Genomic DNA, 19,390 nt, shown 5'->3' on the forward strand with positions numbered 1-19,390 from the left:
GGTTTGGGGATGAAACCCAAGGATATTTGACCTCTGAGCTACACCCCCTGCTCTATTTTTTATTCTTTATTTTTGAAACAGGGTCTCACGAAGTTGCAGAGGGCCTCACTAAGTAGCTGAGGCTGTCCGCGAACCGCGATCCTCCAGTCTCAGCCTCCCGAATGCTGGGATGACAAGCCTGAGCCACCACGCCCGGCTCTAAACTCCATTTTAAGTAAGTCAAAATCAACTGACTGGAGACCTTAGTGATATCTTCAGAAACCCTTTACCTTTGCCTGAAAGGTTACCTAATATGGGGTGAAAATTCATCATATAGGCCCCGCAACCCTAGAGGGGCCTGCACATCACAGGGCAGGAATCCAGGACCTAGAACACTTCCTGCAACACAAGAGCAGACAATGTTTTTAAGGGTTTAGCCAGTTAGGTGTATATAGAATTCATATACACATACATACATATATATACATATACACTATATGTGTGTGTGTGTGTGTGTGTGTGTATATACCAAGTCATGTATGTACCAAGTCATTTGAATTTTTAAGTAATAGAAAAAGTTGAAAAATTTAAAATAAACTATTTAAAAGAGCAATGAGTCCAGACATGGTAGCATGCTTGTAATCCTAGTATTTGGGAGGCTGAGACAAGAGGATCACAGGTTCAAGACTAGGCTCAGCAATTTATTGAGGCCCTCTGCAATATAATGAGAACCTATTTCAAAGTAAAAAATAAAATGGGACTGAGGGTGTAGATAAGAGTTAGAATGCCCTAATCCAAGTTCAATTTCTAGTATCAAAAAAAAACCACCAAGTGAGAGTAATCAGTAAATATGACAAAAAAATTATGGAGAAAAATGTAAAAATTTAATGAAAGCATTAATTAAATTTAATTTAAACTTTAAATAAGGTAGGGGTGCTCTACCACTGATCTAAACCCACAGCCCTTTTTATTTTTTAATAAAAAGCATTTTTGTTTTTTGGTACTCTATATTGAACCTATGATTGTTCTATTCCTGAGCTATACCCGAACCCCTTTTTTATTTTGAAACAGGGTCTTGCTAAGTTACCTGATTTGGCCTGCAACCTGCAATCATCCTGTCTCAGCCTTCAGTTATTGGGATGATAGCTTTGTTTTTTATTTATTTTTATTGACCCATGATCTCAGCTAAGTTGCCCAGGCCCAGTGAATAGTCTCCCTGGTAACTGGGATTACAGGCCTGTGCCGCCACACCTGGCTTAATGTGGTATTTTTAAAGGAATTCTCTATATTGTTGATAAATTGGAAAACTCTAAGTTGCTAAAATATCACTTCTTGCAATTTTATTTACATACATATTTTAATTTAAAAAAAATTCCAAAGTTTTTGGTGGGTTGTTTAGTTGGTTTTATAATTGACCAAAATCAAAGAATTCTAAAATGTATATTGAAAAAGTAATAAACGATGCCCAAGGAACCCATGAAAACAGAGAGACCAAGGCAGACGATTTTCTCTACCAGATATCAAGGTGTATCATAAATATAATAATTAAAGCAGGTTAGAATCAAGCACAGTGGTTCATATCTACAATTCCAGTATTCGGAAGATGGAGACAGGAGGATCACAAGTTTGAAGACAGCCTCAGAAACCTAGTGAAACCCTCAGCAACCTGGTAAGAACCTATTTCAAAAAAAATAAAAAATAAAATTGGGCTAGGAGTATAATTCAGAGGTAAAATGCCCCTGAGTTCATTTCCCAGTACCACAAAAGCAAAAAAAAAAAAAAAAAAAAAAAAAAAAAAAAACAAACAAAACACCAAAAAAAAATATATATATATAGTAAGAATACAGAGAAGACAAAAAGCTCAATGAAATAAAGTAGACAAATCAGAAATCAAATTATAAGTAAACAAGTGGTCTATGGCAAAGTGGTACATTTTAATCAAAATGATACCATTCAATTAGTTAAAAATAATCACATGTGACTGGCAAAGGATTCGTTTCAAGAACATGTAAGAAACTCCTATAAATTAATAAAAAAATATGAGACAACATGATAAAAAAAATGAGCAAAAGCCCTCAGCTGATCCATCTTTAAAGAGGAAGAATTGGCCAATAAACATCTGTAAGGATTTTTTTATCTTATTAATAATCAGATAAATATAACTTAAGATTCCAATAAGATATCAGTCCAGACTCAACAAGTCAGTAGGTTTAAAGAATTTACCATAGCAAATATTGGAGAAAATGTTATTCAGCAGATATTCTCATACCCTACTGGGAGAATTATAAATTGGTACAACTATATTGGAAAATAATTTAGTACTGATAAGATTGAAACCGTACATTCCCCAATATTTAGTATGCCCACCATATGTGTATAAGTAAAGAACTGGTATTCATGGATCACAGAGCTCATCTACCCATAGGGTCATGCCAGAATTGTCTCAAACAAGAAACAATCTACACACCAATAATCTAGATGACACTAAATACATAAAGTATGTTATGTTTATACAATGCAATAGTATGCATACACTTTAATTAAAAGACTACACAGCTACATCCACTGACTGAAATGTGCAAGCCTTGTAGATATAATGTTAGAGCAGAGAAGAAATATGCTAATGAATGTCTGGTAAAAGTATCACAGTCACCTAAAAATCATATTCATTAAAATTTGAAGACACGCAAAACTGTTTTCCAATAGTGACAAGAACTATCAACTATGAAGGTAAGCCCGCAAATAATTGCCACCTAAGTAGAGACCGAGATGACCTCCGGAAGGGATCAGGGTCCTAGGACTAGGGAGGGCGGGGTGAGCAGCTTTCATGGGGCTAAGGATGGTTCATTTCTTTATCTGTGTGATTGACATGTGTGTAATTGTTTAGGTATCGGACGAGGTTTCTTTTGACATTGTGGCTTTTATAGTGGAAGTGCTATTCTGTTATGATAGGATGTTTGTAGCATCCTTGACCTCTACCCACGAGACCCCACTGACAACTGAAATTTCTCCAGACATTGCTAAATGTCCCCTGGGGCACAAAGTCATGTCCCACAAGTGGTACAGTAGTTGTGCAATGAAAATCTGTAACACAAGACCTGGTTGCTATTCTTGCACAATAGTCAACAGGATTTTAAACCTACCACATAAGCAGAGTCTGGACATTTGTGTACCTTCTCTCAGGAGGGTTTTCTGCTGTTTGCTCAAATTCAGGGTTTGAGGTCGCTTCTATTCCCTAGTTCCTCTAACCACTGAGAGCTTTAAAGACTCCTAGTTTATAGAAGAGTAATTTAATTATATTAAATGATTTGATAAAATTCTCTAATTTACATGGCGTGAAACAGCATCAGTAGAGAACATATTTATCTTTTCAAAATAAGCATCTTAAAAACTAGTTTGTTGATACTATTAAAAGTATTCTGGCCTTTGGTATGGGAAAACAAGTATTTTTAAGAGCTAGGTAGACTTATTTTTATTTTTATTTTAAAAAGGTAGAAGCTGAAAACTTGACAAGATGGTCCATATTTTGTTGTGGTTATTTTAAAGTACATGTTGTCTTTTATATAAGTACATTTTGAGAAAAAGTAATATTATGATTCATTAGGGTTTAAGCAGTCTGGAAATCTGCCAGGGAACATTAAAAAAAGTAACATTCAGTTATGTTGGAAAAAGCATCATTTGCCACAGCCCAACCACCTGTACTAAACTGAGTCATTTAAAAACTCAAAGGTGTGTGTGGGTGTCAGTGTGTGTGGGTGCGAGTACAAGAAGTAACTCAGTACAAGTTATATTCACCTATAAGAATTCACTTGAGCCGGGCGTGGTGGCGCACGCTTGTAATCCCAGCATTCCGGAGGCTGAGACCTGAAGGATGGCAGTTCGCGGACAGCCTTAGCTACTTAGTGAGGCCCTCTGCAACTCAGTGAGACCCAATTTCAAAATAAAGAATAAAAAATAGGGCAGGGGGTGTAGCTCAGAGATCAAATGTCCCTGGGTTCTATCCCCAGACCTGCAAAAAAAAAAAAAGAAAAAAGAAAAAGAAAAAGAAAAGAATTAACCTAATAATATATATGTTCTTTGATTATATTTTGCAAAACACTTTAAAAGAAGTTTAATAGGGGCCGGGATGTAGCTCAGTGGCAAAGCGCCTGTTTTGCAGATGTGGTGCTCTGCATTCAATCCCCGGTTCCAAAAAAGACAAAAAAAAAAAAAAAAAAAAAAAAAAAAAAAAAAATGAACCCCTTTAAAAAAAATAAGCTAAGAAAAGAAGTTTAATAAAAACATAGGATTGAATCACTTGTAGCATTTTAAGTTCATAAATATGCAACATGCACACCTAAAGTCATAATTTCTGCATGTGCTTTTAAAGTTTTAGTCCATGCCATTAGTACTTAGCATGAGTAAAGGGTAAGCAATTTGTTAAGTGGTAATATACTATTATCAGTGTTTGCAGTGTGGTTCTGGAGTTGTCTCATACCAAACTGTAAGAACCACTTGATATTTTCCAGAAACTTTAATATCCAATGAATATTAAGTTACAGTTTGAAATCAGATAAGGTGAGGAAACAGATCATAGAAAACTAGCTCATTCATCCATTTTATTTTATTTTTTTGGTGGTACTGGAGGTGGAACCCAGAGGCTTTCTACTTCTGGGTTATACTCCCAGCCCTATTTTATATTTTATTTGGAAACAGGGTCTCACTAAGTTGCTGAGAGCCTCACTAAGTAGCTGAGGCTGGCTTCGAACCTGCGCGATCCTCCTGTCTTAGCCTCCCAAGCGCAGGGATTACAAGCGTGCGCCATCACGCCCGGCTACTCTACACGATCAGAGAAACTTCTCTAGTAGCGAACTATAGAAATGGTCCCTGAAAGTATAGTCTTCACTCATCCATTTTAAATAGTTGCCAGCACACCACAGGTGCATAGGTTGAAGGCTGTGTGAACTCTATCTTAACTATATTTAAATTTTTAATGTATTGTATATATGCTAAATTGTATGATGTATGCAAATGTAAACTTTTATTTTAGTTGTATTTTCTTTTATAGAATTTATCTTTAATGTTTTCTAAGGTTTTATCAGGAACACAGTACACATTTACTTAGCAATTATTCCAAAATATTATATTAGGTAAAATTAAAGGTGTTAAATTCTTTCTCTCTTTTTTTATTTTTTTGTGGTACTGGGGGTGGAACCCAGGGGTTTTCTACCTCTGGGCTATACTCCGAGACCTATTTTATATTTTATTTGGAAACAGGGTCTGTGTTGCTGAGAGCCTCACTAAGTAGCTAAGGCTGGCTTTGAAACTGTGTGATCCTCCTGTCTCAGCCTCCCAAGTGCGGGGATTACAAGCATGTGCCACCACACCTGGGTTGAAGGTGTTAAATTCTTAGCCTACATTATCAAATATGTCAATGCTTATCTGCGTCTAACTTTGGATTTCACAATTTTATATGAAAATAAGCGAAGAGTTTGATACAGGAACAAAGATAAATGATAAATTAGAAACATAAAATTATGCTTATTACACTGTGAACACTTGATTGCTACCTTCATCAAAATATAAACAAAACAAAGTTTAAAAATTATATGGCCGGGTGTGGTGGTGGCACGTGCTTGTAATCCTGGCATTTGGGAGGCTGCGATGGGAGGTTGGCGGTTCACAGGCAGCCTCAGCTACTACTTAGTGAAGCCCTTTGCAACTCAGTGAGACCCTGTTTCGAAATAAAGAATAAAAAATAGGGCTGGGGGTGTGGCTCGGAGGCAGAATGCCCCTGGGTTCAATCCTCAGTACTGCAATACACACACACACACACACACACACACACACACACACACACACTCACACACACACACGACTTAAGTATGCTGAGAAAGACTCAGCTCAAACATCAAGGGATATTTCCTGAAAGATATCTCTGAAGTGAAGTGGACTCTGGGTAAACACGTGAGGAATGATGGCTTAGTTAGTGTGTTTTATTACTGTGGGACACAGCAGTAAACTCAGTGGACATGTGTGTTCCCTTCCAGTTTCTTCTCTTCAATGAAAAGAAATCTTGACTAAATGTGTCAAGGGCCCAAATGCAGATCCTAACCCCCCAAACTTCAAGTGCCAAAAGGCAAGAAGAGCCCTTTGTTCATAATTAGCGGGGTCGAGATTTTCAGTTGGTTTGTATAGGCTGAAAGTTAAACATTAAGGAATTTTTGTTCATTTTTTTTTTTTTTTGACAGTGCTGGGGATTGAACTTAAGACCTTGCACATGCTTAGGCAAGTGCTTTACCTACTACGCTATGCATCCTCAGCCCCACTTTAGAGTTCTCATACTTTCTTATGTCGCCATTTTCCCCAAATCTGTTTTCTTCCTACCTACCTATCACAGTGGTTCCCAGGTTCAATATCTTCCTTGGTATATGCTGAGTCTTCCCATGCTAAAATGTTCTAGATCACTGACACTTATATATGTAAACATTCATCTAGCCATTGTTCAATGGTTTGCCCAGCAGCTCTTGGGTTACTATTTTCTAAACACTGTCTACTGTTACTTAAATCAGTCAGTACTTGTCTCATGAAGAACAGAGATTCTCCTCTCTTGTCTCATGGAATCTAACATCCGGCCTGTGCACGATTTGTGCTGAATGAAATTTGATGAATAAGATAAATACACCAACTGATATGCCCCCATATCCGGGTCTGGTAGTTATTGAAGAACGCCCAACGTTATGAGTAATTTTTATACATTATAGATTTTCTTTCCTTTTATGGACAATTTGCCATATTTGAGATTCATGATGATATGGAATAAAATATACTTCTTTTCCAGTTTCCATTTAGTCATAATTTAAAATTGATACAGACCTGACAAATTTATAAATATCATGTAACCAAAGAGTATAATTATAAGGCAAGTAGAGGTGAATAGTTATAAAAAGGAAATTGTGAGCAGAGTCCATTGAGCACTGTACAATACTAGGCAGCTAGTCCTATTCACAGTTAATTGAGCTCTAATGGAAATCATGGGGGGAAATCGAATAAACTATCAGTAGTGGTAAAACGTACTTTCCTGATGAGCAGCATAGGTGGATAGCGTTCCATATCCATCTCATTACTTCTTCTGACCTACACTCCCAGGTCTACTTTTTATTTTGAAACAGGATCTCAATAAATTGTCGAGGACCTGAGTTCCTGAGGCTGTCCTGGAATCTGCAAACCTGTCTCAGCCTCCCAAGTACTGGGATTAAGGCCTACACCACCATGCCAACTTCTGTAGGCAATCTTCTCTATTTTCCTATTGGACTGTATGCCTTTTTCTTAATTATTTGTAGAACTACTTTGACTTTGCATGCTACTCAATATTTATGTGCTGTGTATACTTCAGACCATTTTACTGAGTTTTGTGTTGCTTTATTTTATTATTGTATCGTGTGGCGAGTTTCCAGAGATTTTTTTTTTTAAATGTGTTTAGGAAGGCTTTGCCTAAAAGATGAACACAAAACTATTCTCCAAAACTTTCCAAGAGTATTTCAATTTTCATCATTAGTGGGTTAGGAACTTCCAGAAATAATACTTTCTGGATTTTTTTTTTTTTTGGTACTGGTTATTGAACCCAGAACCTCATGTATGCTAGGCAAATGTTCCACCACTGACCTACATACCTAACCCTGGATTTTTCTAACTTGTAAATCTGACACTTATTTGGGGTTATAGTATATGCATTATATACATATATGTATATGTATATAATCTGTATTATATACATATATTTTCTTGATTAAAAGGAAACTGTCTCAATACTACTGTATTAGTCCAGTTTCTCCTACTAAGTTAAAATGTCATTTGTGAATAATATTGCATTAATTAATATTGAGTTTCCTTGAAAGACCTCCTCCTTGTTTCAGTTAGGCAGGATTTTATTCTGGTTAAAGCACTGTGAGCTAAATTGGTGTGCATTACTCCTAAGTAAGAGAGCAAAGGCTTCGTGCAGTCAGACATTTCTTTTTTTGTGCTATGACCATGGAGAAAGTGTCATGTTGAGAGAGCTGAGCTGTGAGATTGAAGCAGTGTGCACTGTGTATGCGCCTTGCCTGGTAGACGGCTTCACTGCAGAGCATTGCTTTGATCCAAGGTAGAGTGTTCATCACAGAGAAATGAAACTTGTTGAGTTAAGCTTCTGAGACTTAGAGGCTGTTTGTTATTGTAGCCTAAGTCTGATATATTGCCTTACGCAAACACACACACACACACACACACACACACACACACACCCTCCAAACATATATATTGGGTATTAACTTTGATTCATTTATTTGCTGCTTCTTATGCCAATACTCCCCTGTTTCACTGGAACTTTATAGTGACTTTTAATACCTAGTGGGACCAAGACCTACATCATTGCTACAATTCAAAACTCATGTTGGGTAGTTTTAAGCACTAAGTTCTAAGATACAATTTTTGAAGGACACTGCGTTCAATTTAAAGATGAACTGGGGAGAACTGACGTCTATGCCAAATAAATTCCTCTAGCTGTTTTCCTGTATTTCGTATTAGTTCCCCATGTTTTTAAAAAATAGTTTTTGTTGCTATTAGATAGAATCTTTGCTATATTGCATTTAAAATTATTAGTGTATAGGAAGACAATTAATTTGTGTTTCTCTTACATGCAGATATTCTTTTCCTGAGCCTATTTATTCTGAAAAAACTTAGCTATTTTCCTCCTATCAAGACATGGGCCTAAGGTCAATGTTTAGAGGCTTACCAAACCTGGATTTGCCTAAATCTCTTCAGTCTATTTCCATCCTTCATGGTTTCTTCTACCATCTGTTCTAGGACATATTACTGTGTCCTATTTAAATTTTCCTTTCCACCTCTTGTTCCTGTAAGGCATTTAGCAAATCTGTTTGTGTAATTAAATTCCTGTACTATTATTACTTTATAGACTAATTTTACAGCATTGCTTACTTTATTTAATATTTCCGTATCAGTTTCATCATCCTCCACAGGAAAACCATTGTATATTACTATTTCTATACCGTATTTTTCCAGTTTTGTGACAAAAATGTAATCTATTTATCTTTCATCAATTATCTTTTTGATATCAAATCCCAACTAAGTAAACGATTTTATTCAAGTCTTTGGTTGGTAACTATGTAATTGAAAACTCTCATGATTAGAATATAAGATTTTTATCTCTATTGAAAATTATTTTCTAACACCCATTATTCAAGGGGAAAATGGTTCAAAATACAAAAGATAAACTACCTAATCCTTAGAGAGATGTTTACATGAGTTTCACCACATACTTTTGAAACTTTTTTGAACAGTTTTTGACAAAAATTTTGTGAAGTCCTTTGAGTAAATACCATGGTATCAAACCATTTGACTTCCCAAGAGCTTGAAAATTATTCTCTCCAGTATCTTTTGCCAAAACAAGCATCTCATAGGGGCCTACTCACAAAACTCAAAAGGAAAGAGATAGTTCCTACTTTGTTCTGTATCATGATTTTACATAATTCCTTTTGGTAGTCCTTCTGGGCATTGAACCTAGGGGTGTTCTACCTCTGAGCTATATTCCCTAGCCTTATTTTGCTTTTTATTTTGAAACAGGTCCTCATTAAGTTGCTGAGGCTGGCTGTAGACCTGTGATCCTCCTGGCTCAGCCTCTCAAGTACTGAAATTAAGCATGTGCTTCCACAGAAAAGGCTAAATTATACTCAGTGACAATTCCATATTTTCAGTGACTTTGTATGCATGGTGTGGGGAGGAAGCCAAGAGTACTGCACCACAGAGGTTCAGTACTAATCTTGTGTGTTTTGTTTTGTTTTGTTTTCTTGAGACAGGGCCTCACTAAGCTGCCCAGGTTGACTTGTCCTTGTGATTCCCCTGTCTCAGTCTCTCAGGTTGCTGGGATTACAGGCATGTGCCATCAGGTGTGCTTTATGTGATTTGTTGGTAGATCAAAAATGGCCACAATTTATATTTTGCTGCTTCGTGTTAAGGGAGAAAATCTGACTTCTTTTCCCTTTTTAGTCTAGGCTGGCCTCCAGTGCCTTGTTTGACCATTGGGATAAGAGAGATGCCTGAGCAGACCCTGGCTGTCCCAACAATCCTGAACCAGGTGGCAGATGTGAATGCAAAGGACTGTAACTCTGTCCTTAGACTCTCAGCAGCTGTCACCATATGAAGGAACACACGCTGACACATGTGCTCAGTTCAGGCCTTCTACCCCCACAGCCATGAGAGATGAGTGTTGGGATGGTTGTTTATGCAGCAACAGATAACTTGAATAGGCTAGCATAAGGAAAATTTATACCTATGTGAAGGTCATTGGGAACCAGGGAATGGTCCAGGACACCTACTGTCTAGGAGGCAGCTTGGTAACTCAGGCCATTTGAGTAAGACGTAAACTACATGACTGAGGCAGAGTAATGGTTCACTAGGCAACTGGAGAAGAGTACTGCAAGCAGAATGAAGAGGCAGGCAGGCATCGCAAAACAGTGTGTTTGGGAGCTGGGCGGGGGGCAGCTTGGTGCTACTGGAGCACGGGCTGCGGGATGTAAGGTGGGCAAACCCAAGTTGGTCTGCAAAGGACACTGTGTGTCATGCTAACCAAAATATATATTGGCCTCCAAATAACCCTTTCTGAGTCATGACATGTACTTACACCATCTTGAGAGCAGCTTATACCTTGGAGATCAGCTCCTTTCACTAACCTGCATTTGAGCAGAACCTTGGTGTAAACAAGTTGTAGCTTTAAATCACATGGCTAGTAAGTGTCAAGACCTGGTTACCATCGAGGTCTAGCAGTAACTGCTCCTTTATTCTGGTCTATGTTCCTTCATGGCAAAGTCCTTGTAGCACATACTTGCTGTATTGTTACCTTCCTTCTCTGTCTTCCTCCACCCAAAGGCCAAGAAATGCAATTTGTATCAGAACATACCTGAACATACAATTTGTATCAGAGGCAGAATTGCTTCAGCACTGAGGGCGTTTGTGTCTTAGAGGCTGTCTCTCTCTCTTTCGTGGTCCTGGGGATTGAACCCAGGGCATTCTACTTCTGAGCTACACCCCCAGCTGTTTTTATTTTCGTTTTGAAACAGGGTCTTGTTAGGTTGCTGACACTACATTACTGGGGCTTTCTGTCCTCCAACCTGCAAGCCTCCTGTTTCAGTCTCCCAAGTACTCGGATTACAGATGTGTGCCATCACACCCAGATTAAATGCTTTGTCTTTACAACTCATTTGAAAACTTCTCAACATTCATAACAGTAGATGAACATCAACACTGAATTTCAGTGCTACTCCCTACATTTTGTTTCTGGGGGGGGGGGTTAAAGCAAATTCTAAACATCATATTGTTTCACTCATAAATATTTTACTATTTATAACCAATAAGAACTTAAAAAGTACAGCTATATGATCTTTATTGCACTCAACAAAATTAGTAGTAATTGTTATCAAATGCTGTTTTAAGAATGTTTTATGCCAGTAAACATCCTATACCAAAACGCTACACTAAAAGAATGATCAATGTCCTATTTATGATTTTTTTTTTTTTTTGGTGGTACTAGGGGTGGAACCCAGAGGCTTTTCTACCTCCGGGCTATACTCCCAGACCTATTTTATATTTTATTTGGAAACAGGGTCTCACTAAGTAGCCGAGGCTGGCTTCGAACCTGTGCGATCCTCCTGTCAGCCTCCCAAGTGCAGAGATTACAAGCATGCGCCACCACGCCCGGATTTTATGATTCTTTTTATAAGCACAGTAAAATGTTTTCCATTGACTTTCTAGGATTGACCCGTATACAATAACAATGTGTCTTAGTAATATTCACTGCCCAGATGTTTCTCAAATTTACAATAGCTTATAAACTCTGTTATATTTTGATGATAAGAGCTGGGTCTTATCAAGAGTAAGCTTTATCTCCTACTAATTAACACCCAATTCAAGCAAACTTTTCTCTGTGAGCAAAATTAATCTTCCCTATACCACTGACTGGAGATTGCTTGCTAGTGCCTGATGTGCTCATAGTTGTAAAGCTGTCTTTATTTCAAGCCCAGGAGAGAAACCCCATCGTTTCCAGGATCTATTAACCACACTGTTGAGTTCATACTGTGCACACCCCATAAATGCTCATAAAGGACAACTTGAAAAAGCTCTCTCACGCTCTGATTTTAATCAATCTTACATACTCAGGGTGTGGTGGTCCAAAAGTGTTTATTCATCTAGCGTGTATCTAGAAAGAGATTTGGAAATCATTTAAGGTTACTCTCGTTTCAGATCTGACAAAACGGTAGCTAAGAGAAATCTGAGGTCTACTGTACTACCACAGGAGGATAGTCATACTAAATTGATTCAATTTATCTGTTAGTGCCCATGTTTTAAGTTTCTAGAAAACTAAAAATAGCACTTGGAAAGTTGAAACAGGAGGAGCTCAAGTTGGAAGACAGCCTCAGCAACATAGTGAGACTGTCAACAATCTAGGAGCCCCTGTTTTCAAAACAAACAAACAAACAAGGTTGGGAGTATAGTTTGGAGGTAGAATGTCCCTGGGTTATATCTCCAGTAACACACACACACACACACACACACACACACACACACACGCACACACACACGTAGTATATACATATTATTTTATTTATTTGCATATTATATGTATGATTATATATTTATATGGTATGTAATATATATTTTATATAGTATACATAATTATATATTTACATATCAAATATGTACATATTTTAAACGCACCATTACATAATTACATCCTCTCGTTTCATCAGTATCCTCAATTAGGCGGCGATGCTTCAATGTCTATAAGCAAAGAGCACTTAATGTTCTTTTTTAGCGAGAAGCTCACCCTGTCCCTCCATTTTCCATTAACCATACGACTTCTCGCGTCCATTGCCCTTGTTCTTGCTACTACTGAAGAAACGGTGGGTTTTCAAAGCACCGGCCACATTTCTCTTTAGAGAAACCCCACAGGCCGAGCGCCCTGGCCCGGGGCTGCCAGCCAGCAGCGTGCGCTTTATCTTCCATCACCTAGGATCTTGTTTCCAAGAGGCTGTCGGGGTGGGCGGGGGGAGGAGCTGCCGTTGTCGTAGCAACCGACGTCCCGGCCAACCGCGGGGCGGGGCCGGACGGAGGGGCGTGGCCTCGCGGCGCAGGCCTATAAAAGGCGCGCGTGCGGCCCGGCGTGGCGTTCGCGGTCCGGTGCGCGGCGGGCGGAGGCGGGGCGGCTCGGCGCCCGCTCCTCGGTACAGAAAGCCCCCGCCAGCGGGCGGCCCCACGCCCGGCCCCGCCGCCGCTCGGCCACAGCCCCGCGGGCAGCGCCGCTCCGCGCCGACATGGCGGGCGGCCCGCTGCTGACGGCGCTCCTGGCCGCCTGGGTCGCCGCGGCGACGGCAACCGAGGGCCCCGAGCAGGCCGCGCTGCCGGCGGAGCCCAGCCGGGTCCAGCCCATGACCGCCTCCAACTGGACGCTGGTGATGGAGGGCGAGTGGATGCTGAAATTGTGAGTGTGCCCGCCCGGTCGCCCCGGGCTGGACCTGGGGCCGGGACCCGCCGCCCGGGCGCTCGCTCTGCGCGTGCGCGGGTCCGACCCCCCGGCGGCCTCTGCAATGGACGCGTCCTGCACCAGGCTCACACCTTGGGGATGGTACTTCAGGTGTGGAATGGGCAGTTTGCCAAAAGAAGGAGATAGCAGGGGGGAAATGCAAGAAAACCGTGAGCTCAGAGGTAGAAATATGCATGTACAGGAGAAAGAACAGGCATTCACCTGCACGAGGTGCGTTGTGAACGCCAAGCACAGGCTAGTTAAGGTAGGTGTTGAATAAGTCATGGCAGAACTGAGAGGCAGACCAGTTTGTCCGGATAGCGCAGTCTCTTTTATTTGGAAGACCTTGAGATGTCATTGTGAAAACAAAACATAAACATAGGCGCCTTCCTTATTTTAAGTTTTACAACAAGATTACAAGTAAATGCTGATATTAGAATTATTAGAGGTAGGACTTTTGGGTAGATATCATAATTGTGCTGATGTCATAAAAGGTCATTGACCTTTCAACAATAGAAGTTAAACAGTGTTTTATGTTTCTCTCGCTTAAAGAGGATGCTTAATGAGGCCCTTTGCAACTCAGTGAGACCTTGTTTCAAAAAATAAAGAATAAAACATTGGGCTGGAGGGATAGCTCGGAGGTAGAATGGCCCTGGGACCCATCCCCAACCCCCAGTACCAAAATAAAAAAATAAAGGATGGAAAACAGTATTTTGAATTAGAAGAAGGCAAAGGATTTGCTTTGAAAAGCTGGGCATGGTGGCATGTGCCTATAATCCCAGTACTTGGGAGGCTGAGACCTAAGGATAGCAGGTTCAGGGATAGCCTCTGCAACTTAGTGAGACACTGTTTTAAAATAAAAAAAATAAGGCTGGGGATGTGGGGGTGTGGCTCGTAAGTAGAATGCCCCTGGACTCAGTTCCCAGTACTGCAAGAAAAAAAAAAAAAAAAAAAAAGTTGAACAGCCAGGAAGTGATCATTTGAAGGAAGACTTGAAATTGACCGGGGACTGAATAGGCTTGAGAGACCATCATGTTGTATGGAAAATAAAGAATAGAGAAATAATTGCTGAGACCACATCTCTGTAGTCTGTGCTATTAGGCAATATAAATGCTTACTCACTAATATTTGACACTTGCTCATTCAGAACATAAACACTCAGAGTAGCTTCTTTATTTATCCAAGCCCAAATTTTGATTCTTTCAATTTAGATTGCAGGCAGATACCTAGGATTGAAAAACTCACTGTGAGATCAGAGCCAAAGATTGTGTCACTTAACAAATCACATTGCTCAAAGAACATGCCTTAAAACAGACATTTCACTTTTGTTTGCAAAGGGGATATTTAGATCACTAAATGAGACGCCCTTGTTATAATAAATCTGTGAAACTATTAAAGCTACAGACATGAACAACTTATTAAGCTGCTTAACTGCTTTGGGTGGAAGTGAGAAGGTTATATTCCACAAGAGTTTTTTAAGCTAAGTGGAGCTTTATGTTAGGACTGCCTTGTTTGTAATAATCATAAGGACTGTAGAGAGACTGTGTTTCTTCAGCAACTACTACAGAAGTTCTTTCTTTTCTTAGGTTCTTATACCATGTAGTTTTTTCAGATGTTAGTTTTCTGGTTAAACTGAATTTGTGTCTCTATGTTTGTATTCTGTATCAAAGCAGAAAGGCCTCATATTTAATGACATCAGCTCCTTTAGTTCCTTTTTTATGCTTTTTTCTTTTTTAAGTGAAAGAACTAAGAACACTAAAGCTATGGGGTTTGGGGATTATCTTTGCAGTATCCTTCCCATACCTTTAGGAAATGTGTTGAATATCATTGCCCCAGTAAACTTCTAAATGTGAAATGTAAAACTTCTAAATGTAAACCACTCCTGTGTTTGGCTGTGGTGAGGGCCCGAGTTTTACCTTTTTATAAGTGATTGAACCTAGATGATATAATGAGTTGCTGTCAACTTGTCATGTGGTACAAGAAGAGTCTCTCGTAAACCTGGACGTAAGGCTGTCAGGTCTCACCCTTAGGATAGGAAGCCAGGCTGGAAGGGGATGGGCTTCAGCTGTTACATCCAACTTCGTTTTTTTATATGCTTTTTGTTGTTGTATTTTTTGTGATGGAGATTGAACCCAGGGTTATTCTGCCTCTGAGCTACACCCCCGGCTATTTTTATTTATTTTTAAAATTTTTTTGAAACAGGGTGTAGCTAAGTTGCTGAGTCTGGCCTTGAACCTGCCTATCCTCCTGTCTCCCTCCCAAGTCCTGGATGACAGATGTGCCATGGTTTTTTTAAAAATATTTTTATTGTTGCACTGTAAGTGTACACCATAGTGAGAGTCAAGGAGATCCATCCATCCATATGTGTGCACATCACTTGCTGTATATCCAACTTCTGTGTGCATATCAGAACTTTCTTCAGAAGTGCTCTCTCTGAAGAAACACTGTGCTCTTGCCTGTTTTTACTTTTTCTCTGTTTTAGTAGATGATATTCCTCCTCTTCCCTTTGAAAAAAATCCAACACTTTAAAAAATATAAAATTACTGTATTCTCAGTACCACAGTGGACCTATTGTAAATTTCTCAGAATTCACACATTATCAACTTTTTTCCCCCCTGATGTATATGAGAGAACAAAATGTGTTTGTACTGCCTCTCATGGCGACACTTTGTTCAGTCTTACAATAGACTATTAGAAATCTGCAGATGATATCCTTAAATTCTCTAAAGAGGCAAGTTAGGAACCTTTCTGATAGTATTAAAAATTGATAACAATTTAGCCTCACTTAATTTTTTTTTATGTTTTGGTAGTACTGGTGATGGAACCCAGGGGCTTTTCTACCTCCAGGCTATACTCCCAGACCTGTTTTATACTTTATTTGGACACGGTCTCACTGAGTTGCTGAGAGCCTCACTAAGTAGCTGAGGCTGGCTTCGAACCTATGCGATCCTCCTGTCTCAGCCTCCCAAGTGCTGGGATTACAAGCGTGCGCCACCACGGCCAGCATAGCCTCACTGTAAATGATACTTCTTAATTTGTTCATTGCTTACGTGTTGCCTTTCTTCTGGGAATCTGTTCTTTTATATCTCCTGCCATACAATAGCCCTGTAATGCAATTTATGCAGATATTGGTATTGATAATTCAATTTAATTTTGAAGGGTTTACCAGCATTTGGAAGCTCTGAAACACAAAAAGCTTTTATTGTAGAATTTAGCTTGTTAAATTGTCTTTCTCAAAGAGCTAAGTTTTGGGATTCTTGCAATTGAATTTCCAGTTTTAAAAAAGCAATTCTGTGTTAAAGAGAAATATCTGTTGAGAATATATTTGCAGTAACTCTCCATTTCTTTTCTGAAATCTTTTTATAAATCTGTAAAGTTATTCCATTGTTACTTAATTTTCTTTAGCGCTGTGGTCTTACTGTATTTGTTTCTCTTTTGTTGGCTTTCACGTATTAGATTATAATGTCCACCCATTTCTGCCATGCCACTATAATTGGCTTGTTGTGCTTTTAAAGAAGATCTTCTGATGCTCCTATTCTGGCCATTGTTTCCTGCTCTCCTTCTTTCAGTTGATTTGCAACCTTTTGCTCTCTTAAACACTTGCTGACTCCCTTATGCAGTCTTGGAGAATACTACTTTTGTTCTTTTGAAACACAAAGTATGCAGTGTGATCTATTCTGTGTATTCTTCTGGTGGCTTTTCTTCCCCAAGTAAGTAGATATTCTAATAGCTTGATAGTTTAACCTTTGTAAGTTTAAACTAGTATCTACAGAAAAAGTGAATCTTTAGTTAATTTACTTCCATAAAGTAGATTTGCTGTTATAAAACACTTTTTTTTTTCTGACTTTGTTCTTGGACTGTTCACAGTTTTAAATAGATTAAATACCAGGAGATGGAGGAAGGCCTCATTTATTTCCCTAGGACCCCTGGGTTTGGGGGTTGTCTTTGTAGTATCCTTCCCATACCTTTAGGGAATATATTGAATATCATTGCCTTAAATTGCCTGTGTCAAATAGTTACACTTCCTTGCAGTTTAATACATTGTCTTGATTTGTGGATATAATGTTTAAGAGATTCTTGTTTTGTGTCAAGTCAGGTGCCGGCAAAAGTACGGTTCAGAAGAGAGGAGTGAGGATTAAAGAATTCAATTCAAGGAAGGGAGAATCGCCAGTCTACTCCTGGGTCAATATCTCTACTTGCCGATCCCGGGTTTATTTCTCTTGTGGTATTCATACAGTTTCTCACTTCAGGTTACACCGGAATACAATAATGACCAATCCAAAGTACATACATCACGGGCAGGTCAATCTACACCCTCGTGCCATCACGAACAACACGAACCTAAAATTCTTCTCTCAGACCATAATTACTTTGAACCCTCCATGACCCCAAACCTTGTTGACTCTGGGCAAAGGACAGTCAGCTGAGTGAAGGACAATCGCTAAGGAAGGACAGAAGTATTCTTTTAGTAACGATAAGTGGAAAACCTTAATGGCTCTCTACAGTTAGGGACTTGGGAAAGTGAAGATGAATGAGTTACAACCTTGGTTTCATGGGACTGGCACTGTACACTGCTCTGAAGGAAATAAGTGGCACAAACAGCACTCATGTATTTAATAAATGCTTACTGGGTGTTTCTTCTGTGTTTGACACTCATCAGTGGTTCGCAGTAGGGCACTGTTGGCATCATAGCTGGGTAGTTGGACTTGCTGGAATGGCCCACAAGTTGCAGAGCCCTGGCCTCCTGGCCCTGCCCATTGCATTCTGTCCTGTGACATCACAGAATTCTAACTCCCACTTCCTGTGCACACCTCAGTGCCTCTAACTGGAGACATTGCTCTAGGCATTGTTATGGGTATTTAAAATATGCAAAGGTAGAAGTATTTGATTTGGGGTTGTTTCCACAAAGACTTTAAAGTTTTACTGAAACTTAACATCAAATCACCTCTAAATCCTCTTCCTTCTCAGCACTTAGAGTAAACAGTTGCATGCTTACATTACATATTCCAAATGCTGATCATTCCAGCATTCTTGTGGAATGTTGTCTTTCTCATTTTTACTTTTTAAAAAGTTCCCTGGGCCTCCCTCTATCCCATCTCCTCAGGAACAGTCTGTCTTACAATGCCCTGCTGTGTCTATCATGATCCTTACTATAACTAGTTATAAATTTATTTGCTTTTGTTCTAGGTTTTAGTTTCATTCTTCTTCTAGGCAATAAACTTTTAAATAAGTGTTTAGTCCTTTTTGACTAAAATAAGTGAATGCATGATAGACTTTGTCTCTTGATTCAAGAGTTTCTTCAAGTATATCACTAAAGAAGCATCTGTGTATCTTAAGTACTAACGGTAACCACTGCCATCTCCCATGTGTTCATTGTGTCATAAGTATTTCTGAGACCCAGGACCTGCTGTTCCAGGTACTAGTGATGTGTGATACAGAAGTTACTGTCTACAGGGAGTCTTCATTTTTAGGGTGTCATCATTTTCAAATAGCTGTCAATTTTTGTCTTCTCTCTACATTTTGAGATGAAGTGTTCTAGCAATGGTTTGTTAAGGAAATAGATATGAGCATAAGGGTTTCAATTTTTTTTAACATTCTTTTACGGGTGCCTTATAGGCTCTCATCATAATAAAATCCAGAGTGATGGGGACGCACCGGCATTCAGCACTCCATTCAGTTCTTCTTGAAGACTGTTTCTAGATTTTTCAGGTAGAATGACACTTGATGTTGTTAAGGCATCATTTGCTGACATTTTGATTTAGTTTTATTTAAGTTGTAGAAAATGAACCTAGTATACTTCTTTCTCTTTGTTGTCACTGTTTCTGCTGAATGTTTAGAGGCAAATTCTAAGCGAAATTT

General features: G+C 39.1%; 1 protein-coding gene across 1 annotated transcript in view; it reads left to right on the forward strand.

Annotated features, from left to right (window-relative positions):
* Positions 1–13,322: 13,322 nt before the first annotated feature.
* TMX4 (thioredoxin related transmembrane protein 4) overlaps positions 13,323–19,390 on the forward strand; it is a gene marked incomplete at both ends in the record, with an annotated part of 39,192 nt that continues 33,124 nt past the window's right edge. Inside the window, one exon of the mRNA XM_080716167.1 lies at positions 13,323–13,489. Within this exon, the coding sequence (XP_080572293.1) occupies positions 13,323–13,489 (167 nt within the window). The remainder of the gene's footprint in view (positions 13,490–19,390) is intronic.

Source organism: Muscardinus avellanarius (genome assembly GCF_963383645.1).
Source record: "Muscardinus avellanarius genome assembly, chromosome: 19".
NCBI classification, from domain to species: Eukaryota; Metazoa; Chordata; class Mammalia; order Rodentia; family Gliridae; genus Muscardinus; species Muscardinus avellanarius.